Genomic DNA, 13,105 nt, shown 5'->3' with positions numbered 1-13,105 from the left:
GAAAGATACTGAGTCCATGCATTGCTGCTTTGAAAATCACTTTAGTAAAATGAACTGACCATAAATAACAATAAACCCCACAAATCCCTGTGTTCCAAATTTTTCAGAATCTAATTCACATACATAGTATCATTTGATTCTTTTTCTACTAAGAATCCAGATTACTTTGCAGCATGATAATTAATTGGATGACCATGATTTAGACCATAAATCATGTGTCTCCTTTAGTTTTCTGTTACAAAGAATTATTTCAAAACCACTTTTTCTTTCTACAGAGTAGATGAGCTTTTTCAAAATACTGTATTTATTGCTGACTTGCCAGCAACATTATAAAAGGCAGCATTCATAAATGTTTCACAGGAGAGGGTCTAAAAAACCAGCAAGCATAAAACAGAAGTGGCAGGCAGGAAAATAAAAAGGCCAATGAGCCAAATATGAATAGATCTATCTGATTCATTTCCTGAAACATAAATGAGAGGAAGAGATTTATCAACTCACAAATAGTTTCATTAAGTAGATAATTGTCTGCTTAAGGAAGATGGCTTTGTAATAACAGCATTGCCCTGTAGGGGAATACTGAATCTCATGGAAGACAAATAAGTAGGATTTCAATCCTGTATAGTTTAAACTTTCTCTCTTGAATCACAGAGAAGCTAATGTAAAGCAGTGTTACAGTTTCAAAATCTTTCATGGAATTTTTCTCTCCTGCACCAACGCAGACTTTGGGAGTTAATACCCCCCACCCCACCCCACCCCACCCCCCAACTAACCCCAGCTTCTGTGAGTGAAAGGCACCGTTTTGCCAGGCTGGTGGAAGTGTCTGGGAGGGAGCTCCCTTGACTCAGCACCCCCTCCAACTCTGTGCAGCCTGTGCTGTCCTTCGGAGAGAGAGCTGTCACCACTACCAGGATTTTCTACAGACTTCCTGAGGGCCAAGTGATCTGCAGAGGAGTTGCTAAAACCACACACACACACCCCCAGCACTTTTGAACAAAAGAATGAGGAGAAAGTCTCTACACTGCCCACAGGACATGTTCCATCCTGTCCCTTGTGACCACCATTTCATATCCCCATGTGAGTTTTTTGGAACCACCACCTCTCCCTGGTTGGCATCTGTGTCTCCCCAGAGCTCAGGAGTGATTTTTGTGACCATTGCCTCCTGCTGTCCATAAATATAACTGCACTGAAAGGAGCAGAGGTAGAACTTAATACATTTAAAGATTTTGGTTACAGTGTTGCTGTTCTGTTCTGGTTTGGTTATATGTATCTATATCTATATATCTATCTCTGTAGTTAAGAACTGTTATCCTTTTCCATAAATTTTCTGATTATAGTCTATTAATTTCAAAGCTTGTGGTGGTTTTTGGGAAGAACCTCCCTGCCTAGTCCAGATAGACATCTTAGTTTTCTTTTAAACTGGGACAATCAGATAGGGTATTGCAGTTATATATATTAAGCATTTATTGGGATACAAAAGTACTAACAACTGAAGAAATGTTCATCTTTTAAAAAAGAGATTTCAATCATAACTCAAGGTGTAACGAATGCCTGGGCAAAGATTCTCATGACGTTTCTTTTAACCTTTTTTTCTTTCTTAGGAAAGATTGGAAGACATTGTTCTGCTGTCCTCTAACAATGGAAGATTTGCATGAGACCAACTAAATTGGAACAACTTTAAATATTCCCAGCATAATTTTAGGCTTATATGATGCACTGATGTTGAAAATGTCCAGCTAAAAAAAAAACCAAACACAAGTGTCTGAGAGGATGAGTCAAATTGAAAATTCCAATAAAATGCAGAAATTGAGGAGCTAATTTTCAGCTGCTGTTTATGTTTATCTACTTGCTTGGCTACAAAATTCCTGTTAAACAAAACATATGCATAAGCATGTCCTTTTTTCCTAAAAAAGCGGGAACACTGGGATTAAAACTTTAGGCACTTACAAAATACTATAAATAAACAATAAATACGAAATGGAAAAATTACTGTAAGGGTAAGAATTCCTCTTTACCTTTACACACGGGTCTATGATCACTCCAAGCAGCAAAAACTTCAGCTATCCTCTGACAGGTGATACTTTTGGAACCTTGAAGCACATAATCTTCATCGCAGGAGAACTGTACTGTTGCTCCCAAGCTAAAATCAAACAATGAATAAAAAGAAGCATTTCTTTACAAATAGATATCAGTCCATTTTTTCCATTCTTTTAGATATGACAGTCTTGATGAACAATACAAACATGTAATCCAGCAATTTCTGCTCTCAGTAGTAAAAGGCTGAAGGCTATGTACCAGCCTGACAGTGCTCAATGTTCAACCCTCTCTGGGCTCACTTTGGCCAGAGCTGGTTTACCTCTTTAAAACAGTCGTTTGGAGGGCAAGTGAATGAATGGGCTAAAGAAGAGCTGCAGAGTCCATGAAAACAGAGGAATATATAAAAGTGAAAAACTTAAGAAAACAAAAAAAGTAAACAAAATGTAAAGGCCCTTGCAATGTAAGGTTGAAAAGCTTCTATATGAGTCTTAGGAACAAGACCTACAAGGCAGATCACAGAGTTGAAGGCAATTTCAAAATTGTGAAACACAAAATATTATCTATCACTAATGTTAGAAATTGTACACAACAACTACAGGGACTATACTGTTATGAAAGTTCAAAAGGTAGCGATTGGGAAGATATGAATATCTTTCTTGATATTAGATTTTCACAATAATCTATCTCTTTAGAAAGTTATATTAGGAAATTATGCACCTCTTTCATTATTAAAATAAAGGAGCACATGAAGAAAAGTAACATGGAAATATATTTCCTTTAACTGAGAAATATTGAGCAGGAAGTAAAGCATTGAACTCATGGTAATAAAACTGTAACTGGCAGAATTTCCCAAGGTCTGAACGATTATGAATACTATACTAGTATGGTAATTACTTTTATCAACCCCGAAAGTATAAATAATATAATACGGAGTCCATTTTACTTGTCCAAATCAATTCTGATATAAAAACTGATATTTGATAGTATATGACTGTAAGCTCCTGGACACATAAACACAGTGACACTGGAGAATTTACAAAATCTGACATATATGCCATGTGAGTGAGACCTTCTAAGGGCAGATAGATAAGGAAATGATAAAACACCCATCTAAGAAAGAAAATGGAAGAGTCAAACATCACCTAAAAACTACAATAATAATGGAGCTTGTAAAAAATATTAAGAAAATCTGTCTCTCAGTAACTTAAAAGCCTAGTCAAGATTACATTTTTTTAACATTTTGCTCTCATTATCTATCTCTATACTCTTTTAGAAATGTAAAAAGTAATTCTTTCAAAATTGTCTAACAGGAGAGACCCCTATTGTTTCTGCTGATTATATTTTTTTTCTCCAATGCCTTTTAATCTGTGACATACAACAATTCAGTTCAAAATCCATCTTTTTCTACAAAAAGATTTATAACTCAAGTACAAGAGGGTAAAGTGTCACTTCCCTCTCTAGGAGAATGCATGAAGCTCATGAGGTGAATATGTTGAAGATTCCAAAATATTAAAAAGGATATAAATCAGTTTTCTCTGAAGCACTTGGCCAGGGGTTTGATGAGGGTTTGTATGGTGTGGTGACAGAGACAATTTTAGGTGTTTGTTTGTTTGGGTTTTTTTCATTTTCTTTTTCTTTGACAGAATCCCAAATAATTTGAGGATGGTGTTAAAGGACAAAGAAGGATTCCTGAGGGATAAAATTGATTATATCTATTGCATATCCAGAGGTACTGCAGGAGGACATGTGAGAGAGATCTGGTTGCATAACTGCTTATATGTTACAGAAGTAAAAATTGTGGAGTGAGAAAATCAGATCATGGAAGCCAGTCTTAGGAACTGTTTAAAAGATGAAACCTCATAAAACTGTGGCTATATCTGCTTTGTCAATCTCAAGAGAACTGAAGTATGATATAGATATGAAGTTGTTAATTTTCGTATGTTATATAGTCATTCATCACCTAAAAAAGAGAAAAATCTAAAAAACAGCATGAAATTCTCCCACAAATTTCAAAAGCAAAATATAGTCAATAAAAAAAAGTTGTCTATGGATGCAGCTAAAGGTGAGACTGGGTTCATTTAGTCCAGCATGATAACACTGAAAGTGATGAAAAGTGAATGCTTAGAGAAAATCTTTAGAATGCAGCAAAAACGTATAGTTCATCTTCTGATCATTACCATATTTCAATCATTTATGATTAATGAACTTTTTGAACCAGAGCTACTAATTTAGTAGTCCCTGGGTGACTAAATTAGACTCTGGATGAGCCCCTAGTTAGAGCTAAGACTGCTAAGGCACATTAGTATGGAAAAGAGTTTCTCTGGGTATATTAGTCACAAAAGAAAGTTCATTTTCAATGTGGGTTCATTAATAAATGGATGAGACAACCCTGTGGTGTTGAAATCCAATATGGAAAAGGCAGAAGTACTAAATGTCTTTTCTGCATCAATTTCTACAGCACATGTGCTCCGAGGTGTCTGCACATAGATTTGTGAAGATGAGGGACAGCCAACACTGGGGAGCAATACATAAAGTAAGAAAGCTGTATTCAAAGGCAGGCAGCCAGACAACTTTCACCAAAGGGCTGAAAAATCTGACTGCGTCTGTATGACTGACTGACTGCTGGTATCATCTATGAAAAATTATTGTGATGAGGAGAAGTTCCTAGTGACTGCAGAAAGGCTAACACTATATGAACTTTTAAGAAAGGTAAAGAGAAGCTAGGAAACTTACATCAATTTTGGGAAAGAACATATGCTCCAGGAAAGCATGAACAATTAAGAGCAATTACACAGATTTACCAAAGATGAACCGTACTTGATCAGCCTGCTTGTCTTCTCTGCCAAAATGACTGGCTGCTTGGACCACTGGTAGATGTAGTAGTGTTCAGGGTAACTGTGCTCAACATCAGGAAGCTTTTTCACGGCACCTTTAGCAGCAGTAACTTTTGAGAACTGACAAAATATGCACTGAAGAGATATATATTCAAGACTAGCCTGGCAACTGAGCTCAAAAGGTAGGAATAAATGGCTTCATATTCAGCTGGTGGCCAGTAAAAAGCTGGGCATTAGTAAATCAATATGGGGTCTTATGCTTTTTAACATTTCCATCCTCCATCTGGACAGTGAGACAGAATTTACGAATCCATGGATTTATGGGTCTTACAAAAGTATGAAAAGTAGGTGACACACTGAATAGCAGAGCTTCAATCCAGATAAAGTTCAGCACTGGGCCAACAGAAATCTCATGAGACTTAACAAGTAGAGGCACAAAGTTCTTCACTATTGATCACTTATATGTTCTCATCTTGAATGAAACAAACTATACACTCAACTGCTTTACAAGTGGTGGCAGCAGATCAAGTGAACATATTACTCAGCTGGTGAGGTTGTATCTGCAATATTAAGCCAAATGTTTGGCCTTCCACAAGAGAGAGGTTGTTAGGAACTCTAGAGTTTGCAGGTTAGTCAGAGACTTAAAGCACATGACCTACAGTAACAAGTTGAGGCAGCGAGGCTTAATTCATCTGACAAAGAAAAAGCTAAGGTACTATCTCATAGCAGACCTTATCTACTTCAAGAAGGCAAACTTTTCTTAATGTGGCAGATAATATACAAGGGACAGTGGAGAAGATTCAGATTTTACTTTATAAGAAACATCTTTCAATAAAGCAGGGCACAACTTGAACAGCATATTCAGACTCTTGTGGAATCTTCAATCTTTCTCTCAAAGCTTGTACGGTCAGACACTTGTGCTTCACAAAGGAACTGCTTAACTGTTGAAAAGTCATACATGCACTGATCACCTAGAAATTAACCTCATATCTCATGCCACAAATCAGGTTTTGTTAAATTTTCACAATGTTTGACTTGAAGTGTCAGAGTCTAAAAGCTCACCTTGCATATCTGCAGAGAAGAGTATGTGAGTCGGAGAAGATTTAAGGAAAATTAAGTGTGAAATTACTAGCCAGTCCAGTCAATCAATGTATCACCTCAAGGTCGTTCTTCTGAAGAAAATAACTATATAAAATTATTTATAATATAAAATGAAAGAAGATATCCTTAGTTACAGTGTAAGTCATCCCATTGGTAAAATAAATTGTCCTTAATACAAACTTCATATTCTTCATTCTCTCAATAGAATATGCATTTTAAAGATTACAATAGCATTTTTGTGGCTGTCTAACAGCATCCACTGCTTTGTTATGATCCAAGTTTGATCAGAATCTCATCTTTAAATACTAGTTGGACCGTACTACAGAGGTAGAGGATTTAGATGGGATCATTCATTCATTTCACTAAGACAGAACTTTGGGATGTTGATGTTTGCCTCCTAATAATCGCCTGTCCAAGTATAATTTAGTCTGGATATGTTTATTCCACTGGGGGAGAAAAAAAAAGCTCCTTTGAACCCTCAAAATTAAAAAAGCAACACTTATGAAAACATTTTCTCTTTATCTATTACATACTTCTTATATTTTCCATAGTGGCATTGATTCTAAAATTTGACACATGTAGAAAAGATGTGTATTTTACTGTATAACATGTAAAGTAAAATCAGAAATTCTAGCAGAATACTCACCAGTACATCTAAAATTTTAAGAAACTTCCAAGGAAGGGAAGTTTTAGTTCTGAGGTAAAATATTTTTTCTCAGTACAGAAAAAGCTGGCAGCTATGAGTAAGTCTTTTTGACTTTATTTCAACTTGCAAAACCTGTTATGCTTTAATGGGCATCTGACATCAGAAACAAAGCCTTTAAAACTTCAAAATATAGCCATGGGGAATTTTCACATTAAATATTTTCATGAGACTTTTCATATTGGAAAAAATATCCAAAAGGTAGATCCAGGTCCCAAAGATTTTAATGAAAGATTGCAGTTTGTCTTACAGTTTGCATTACAGGTTTTCTAAGTCTGTGTAAGAACCACGTAAGAACAAATGATTGTGCTGAGAGCAGGTAGTGTTTATAATCAAAACAGGAGTGAAATTGCAGAAAAATTCTTCCAAAGCTACACATTCACATTTGAAGAAAGCTAAAGAGAAGTGATAAAAGCATGATTTTCTCTAAAGCAGATTAAATTGTACTGAAACTAGATTTTGACTGGTCTTAATAAAGATAGAACTGAAACCTCCTTCCAAATACTGTGTTTTAAAATGAAGCTACTGTAATTGGAATTTTCATTTCCTTCTCAGAAAGGAAAAAAAAAAAAGACAAGTTTAAAGTAAAGCTATTTCCTTCATTACAAGAGAGAGTGACTTCAAGAAGGGAAAGGTGAGAGAGTCCTATTTTTTCTGTCAGATATAAGATGACCTGTAAAAGACTTTCTATAGTACTGGATGTTTTTAAACAAATGTAAATATATTATTTATTTATTTTAAAGAATTTCCAACATTCTTACTTTAGAAGCTTATGAAGCAATTGGACAACCATTATGATAGTGGAGAGAATTGAAACCAGAATTAAAACAGAATTGCAATAAGTCTGCCTTTGTTGCCTGTAAGATCTTTTTTCAAGGTATGTTTCCAATTTGACATAAGTATGCATGCTTTACTAATGTGCAGAAATGCTGTTCTTTACAAGTAAAAACCTCATCATTCACATTCATAAGACATTTAACAAGCCTTAGCTAGGAAGCCACCTTATTTATCCCTAATATGTGTAAGAGGAATACAACCAAAAGAGTAATTGTTGCCTTTTTCAAGACCTGTCAATAAAATATCAAGAAATTGTGCACAGGTGTGTGTGTATCTCTTCTCATTATTTCCAAATACAATGTCCTTGTATGATAAAGAGAGGCTACCACAAAATGCTAGAAAGAATCTTTTCAAAGTAAACTGCTCTTTTCTGGGTTGTTTCTGAGTGCTAGACTCAGAATACACCTGCCTATTAAGGAGATATTGCCCTAAATGGGATTGATTCAAAGAAGACTACCCAGAACAGATTGGTTTTATCTTGAAAGAAACAAAACCAGTAAAATTCAAATATTTAGTTGCAAGAATTTAGTTGGGGACAGCATTTGAGGATAAATTTGAGGTGACATTGAGGCTGTTGAGAAGCCTGTGCTTTCAGAAACTATTACTGGTCTGCAACCTGTTAGAGAAACCTTGAAGCAAGGCTTCCCTTAAAATCAAGAAGATTTTAGACTTGCTTCTAGAATCTTCCCTTAATAATGAGAGGAGCAATTAAGTGCTAATTTGTTGGGGGCTTGTAGTTGGTTTTGTTTTGTTACTTACTTGTAAAAAAGTTAGTTCCATACTAGTGTCAAAAAATAATCAAAATAAAGATCAATTAAAAAAAAGAGAGAAAAAGGCAGAGCAGTTTGATCTGAAAACACATTTTTTGGTGGAAGGTGAAAACTACTTCCTCGCCGAAATAAACATTCCTACTACCAAGAATTATACCTTGTAAGACTGAGAGCATAATAATATATCTGCTGTATCTTCTGTTCACCAAAAAATTCATTAAACTGAACACATCTTTTGACTATCACTCTTTTCACATCCAGTGTATACTGCATGTGTAAGCCATGTTCTTTCACTAATATTAGAAATATTCTAGTTATTTTTTTTCCATTATATTGAGATTGGATTTATCATTGTGCTATACATATAAGCATTAAGTGTCACATTCATGGGAGTTGATAGAAAAGCCAATCTACCCTCACAGATAATTTGAAGATTTCTTTTTTTTTTTTTTTCAAAGAGAGAAAAAAGTCACCATGATTACCCAGAACTTAGGGAAAAGAAACACTAGAAAATATATTGACTCTGATACTTGTATATCTTGTATACTATTGTTCAGTAATTTGAATGCCTTTTCCTTTCATTTTCTCATAAATTAATTTGAAATAGGAAAGTCTGATAGTCACATCATCACAGTGTATAGTGAAAAGTAATGTTAAATTAAATCCTAACAGTTTGGTCTAAAAATAAAGATAAGGCCATGATCACAGAATCACAGAATATGCCAAGTTGGAAGAGACTCACAAGAATCATCGAGTCCAAGTCTTAACTCTGCACAGGACCATGGCCCAGAGTCACACCATGTCTGATGGAGTTCAAGAAGTGTTTGTAAGATACCCTCAGGCACATGGTCTGTTCCAGCGCCCAAACACCCTCTGGGAAAAGAATCTCTTTCTAATATACAACCTAAACCTCCCCTGAAACAACTTCAGACCATTCCCTTGGGTTCTGTCACTGGTCACCACAGAGAAGAGATCAGTGCCTGCCTCTCCCATTCCCATTACAAGGAAGCTGTAAATGCAATGAGGTGTTCCCTCAGCCCTCTCTTCTCCAGGCTGAACAGACCAAGTGAACTCAGCCGCTACTCATATGGCTTCCCCTCAAGGCCCTTCAACATCTTTGTTTTCCTCCTTTGTACACTCTAATAACTTAATATCTTTCTTACATGGTGGTGCCCAAACTGCACAATGTACTCAACATGAGGCCACACCAGTTCACCAACTTCTTTGAGGTACTGCCCCTCACACAAGTTCAACTAGAAAAATCATGGCAAGTAGGTCTTTCAGTGATCACAGGCAGAGAAAGCAATAGAAAAGGACTGGAAATTTCTCAGACAAAGGCTTTCATTCTCAAGCCATATATTTGAAGTTAAAATACAAAACACTGGCCTGAGTAATGATTCTAGAAAGCTTGACAGTTAAATACAGTTAATTAATTTTTATTTCTCTGACAATATCGAGCTTTTTAATTTTGCCATTTAACATCAGAAATTACATTTTTATAAAATTTCTTATAAAGCTTTCTCGGATGTACATTGAACTTTTCCTTTTCTCAAAACTAAATAAATGGGAGACTATAATAACTAACTAAGAAATTATAACTGACTGATAGCTAGCACATTTACTCAGGATGTCATTGTCGATTTTATGTTTTTTCTTGATTATGAGGAGAAAAGAAAGAATTATTATTTCATGATAATTTTGCACATCTTCCAGATTACTCTAACAGTTATCTTCAAATATATGGAAGTGTGCTGTGTGATATGTAAAATACAAAATATGTAATAGCAAACCTGAATGTCATAAATTAATTAAAAAATTATCAATCTCCTTCTCACTTCCTTATTCCTTTTCTCACTTAGGTGTTTTAAAGAGATTCGTAAACATAATGATAATGTGAAATTAGCATATAGTGTGAAACAAGAAAATAGCTTTAGATTTATTCTTTTTATACAGTCTAAAGTGTCTATGTATTAAATATAAAATAATATGATTGCTAACATATTTGTTCAACAATTGAAAAGGAAGCAAGTCAGAAACTCAGATAGAAGAGATTAAAATGAATTCAAAATATTTTCAAAAAGTGATTATGTATGTGTCTCTCTACTCATCAAACACTGTTGATGTTGAAATTAGAGTTGTATTTGTTCACTGAGAAAAAAACAATAGAATGTTTTGAAAGAGTATTGAAAACTTTTTTTCCTTACAAGATAAGGAATTTGAAAGATAACTGAGAATACAGGAGAACATATTAAAAAGTAATAAAAAAGTAGTAAACATTAAGGGTGCTAAGCCACTCTGAGGGCTACTAGGGGAATATATCTGCATGGATTAAAGTTCTGGATTCCTGAAAAACACACTGTAGAAAATGCAGTATTGTCTGTTAAAGTCTTCTCTCAGAGTCTTCTCCGAGGTTTTATTGTTCTTCTTTTGTTGCATTCAGTTTTGTTATGTCCTTCCCAAAAATCTCCAGTACTACCACATGTATGTTCAATATTCGTAAATCTAATGCAGTATTTACATGAGAAAATTACTTAAACTTACCTTCAATCCTATTTTTGCCAGATTATCAGAGATATATGCTCTCTTCCAAGGAGATATAATATCTTCTTTGCATGCTAAATACAGGCTATTCTGCATGACATAAATTTACACAGAATTCTAGTTCACTTTTTACCGAGGTCAGTTTTGGAAAAGTACTCAACAACAGTAATACATTTTTAGCAGATACATTTTCTAAGATCAGTATTAGAGAAATGATACAATAGTAGGGTTTATTTTTTACCTAAAATCTGAGCCTATCCGTTTTCCATTTTCTGGTTCTCCAGGATCTGGACACAAATTGGACGCCTGTTTAATACCTCCCTCATTTACTGAAAAAAAAAGAAACAAAAAGAAAAACAAAATAAAATAAACAAAAAAGAAGAGATAAAATAATACAGTTTTTAGAAAACACAGAGTTAAGCAATTAACAAATATAAAAAGTATATTCTTTCAATTTTAGGTCTTTTAAAACAGATTTTTTACAGAATATGATCACCAATATAAACTCTAATTTCAATATGTAAGTTTGTCCTCCCTATAATAAGCAAAGCGTGTACTTTGTGATATTTAAAAAAAAAACAAAACAGAAGTTTTTTATAAGATGTATTAATCAGCCATTTTGCTTGTTTGTAATATTATTTGGAATTTTATTACTATTGTTTTTATTACAATTCCTTTAGAAATATTAGCCTTTAAAGAAGTGTTCATCAGGTTTAGGGATGCAAGATTTTATTCTCAACATAGACTCATAAATGTCCTCTCCACTAAGAGATGACCTTTTCTCCTTGAATTATAATAAAACTTGAATGCATAAGCTCCTGCTGAGAGAATTATCCTTAATCAGTATTGAAAATGTATATATTCCCAAAATGTGGTGATCTGGAGGTAAACTCAAAATGCCAGTTTGATTTGCATACATTTATCTTACGATAAACTAAAACGGATCTTCAGAGAGAAACTTCCTGTGAATCATTCTCTGTTTTTCCAGAAATTTATATATAGCAATCTAACTCTCAACATATCCCTCAGTATATTCAATTACTTCTTCAAATACTCCCTCCCCCTCCCCCCACCCCTTGCATTATATACTTTGTTGTAATTTTTACAGCTTCCACAATTCTATCTTACAAAAATAATTTTAGGTCAAAATAACTCTATTAATTTTTGTATTTAATTTTTGAAGTTTATTGAACCAGGCGGTAGCAGATTTCCTAAAAACAACTAAACAAATTAGCTGAAGAGGTTAGTCTGCTATTACTTGGTAAATTCATGGCCTGATAGAATATTAAAAAAAAAGAAACAAAACCCAAACCAAACAAACAAGTTGATATCATGTAAAAAATACATGAAGACAAGAGATTTAGACTAAGCATAAAGATTTTAACCTTTATTCATCTTTTACTGAGGTACTAGACCAATGGATTTACTGTATTAGATTTTTAGTTTCCTTTAAGGAAAAAGTTTTCATATAATTAGGGCAACCACACTACATTGTACATAGATAAAAAATGTATATTCTAACTACGCTTCTAAAGAATGTTCATTAAATTTCAGCTTTTAATGAAGTAGAGCCTAATTCAGAGTACTTGTGAGTTTTCCCTTCCTTGAAATTTGTCTTCTTACACATACAGAAAGAGAAGAATTGGTTTAGTAACTGTGAGGAAGCCAAAGGCTAAATGCAAATGTTGCATAGGCTTTAAAAAAAACAAAAACAAAAACAAAACAAAAAAAAACCAAAAAAAAAACCAAAAAAACCCCACCAACCAACAAAACCCAAAAATCTCACATCAACACACTGCTGTAAAAATCTATCAAGCTCAACCCTTGTTGGCTGGATCCACAGTATTTACTCTCCTCTGTCCCAAAATACTGTAACATGTTTGAGGTTGCTCTCGTAGCAAACCAAGACAGTCGGTTCATCTGGATCCGTGTGTTCAGGGGACTTTTGGGCCAGGAAGACTCTTCCTCCTGGTTCAGGTTTCAGCCTTTTTCTCCCTCACTACTTATACATGTGATGAATGCAAATTAGCTATAAAAACCCCAGTTCATGCTAGTGGTGGAATATATATATCTGTCTGATAACTATAGCTCCATAAACTGCGTGTCACAAGGCTATCTTGTTGGATAAGCATGACTAATTTGCTCTTTGAAATATCTGGGTGCTTCATTATAAGACATGAGAAATCCAGAACCATCATAAGTAGAGAGAAAACATTAAAACTTTTCTGACATTAAATAGATATTAAAACTATAGTTAGGAACTTATTCATGATGCCTGATAATAA

At 34.4% G+C, this 13,105-nt stretch overlaps 1 protein-coding gene across 1 annotated transcript in view; it reads right to left on the bottom strand.

Annotated features, from left to right (window-relative positions):
* The window catches only part of CSMD3 (CUB and Sushi multiple domains 3), a 602,810-nt gene that overhangs the window by 346,299 nt on the left and 243,406 nt on the right, over positions 1-13,105 (bottom strand). The window contains exons 9-10 of the mRNA XM_071553967.1: positions 11,062-11,149; positions 2,013-2,137 (exon numbers count right to left, since the gene is read on the bottom strand). Coding sequence (XP_071410068.1) covers positions 2,013-2,137; positions 11,062-11,149 — 213 coding nt within the window. The remainder of the gene's footprint in view (positions 1-2,012; positions 2,138-11,061; positions 11,150-13,105) is intronic.

The sequence above is a fragment of the Pithys albifrons genome, chromosome 4 (assembly GCF_047495875.1).
Source record: "Pithys albifrons albifrons isolate INPA30051 chromosome 4, PitAlb_v1, whole genome shotgun sequence".
In the NCBI taxonomy this organism is placed as follows: Eukaryota; Metazoa; Chordata; class Aves; order Passeriformes; family Thamnophilidae; genus Pithys; species Pithys albifrons.
This window is presented reverse-complemented; position numbering and strand designations above follow the sequence as displayed.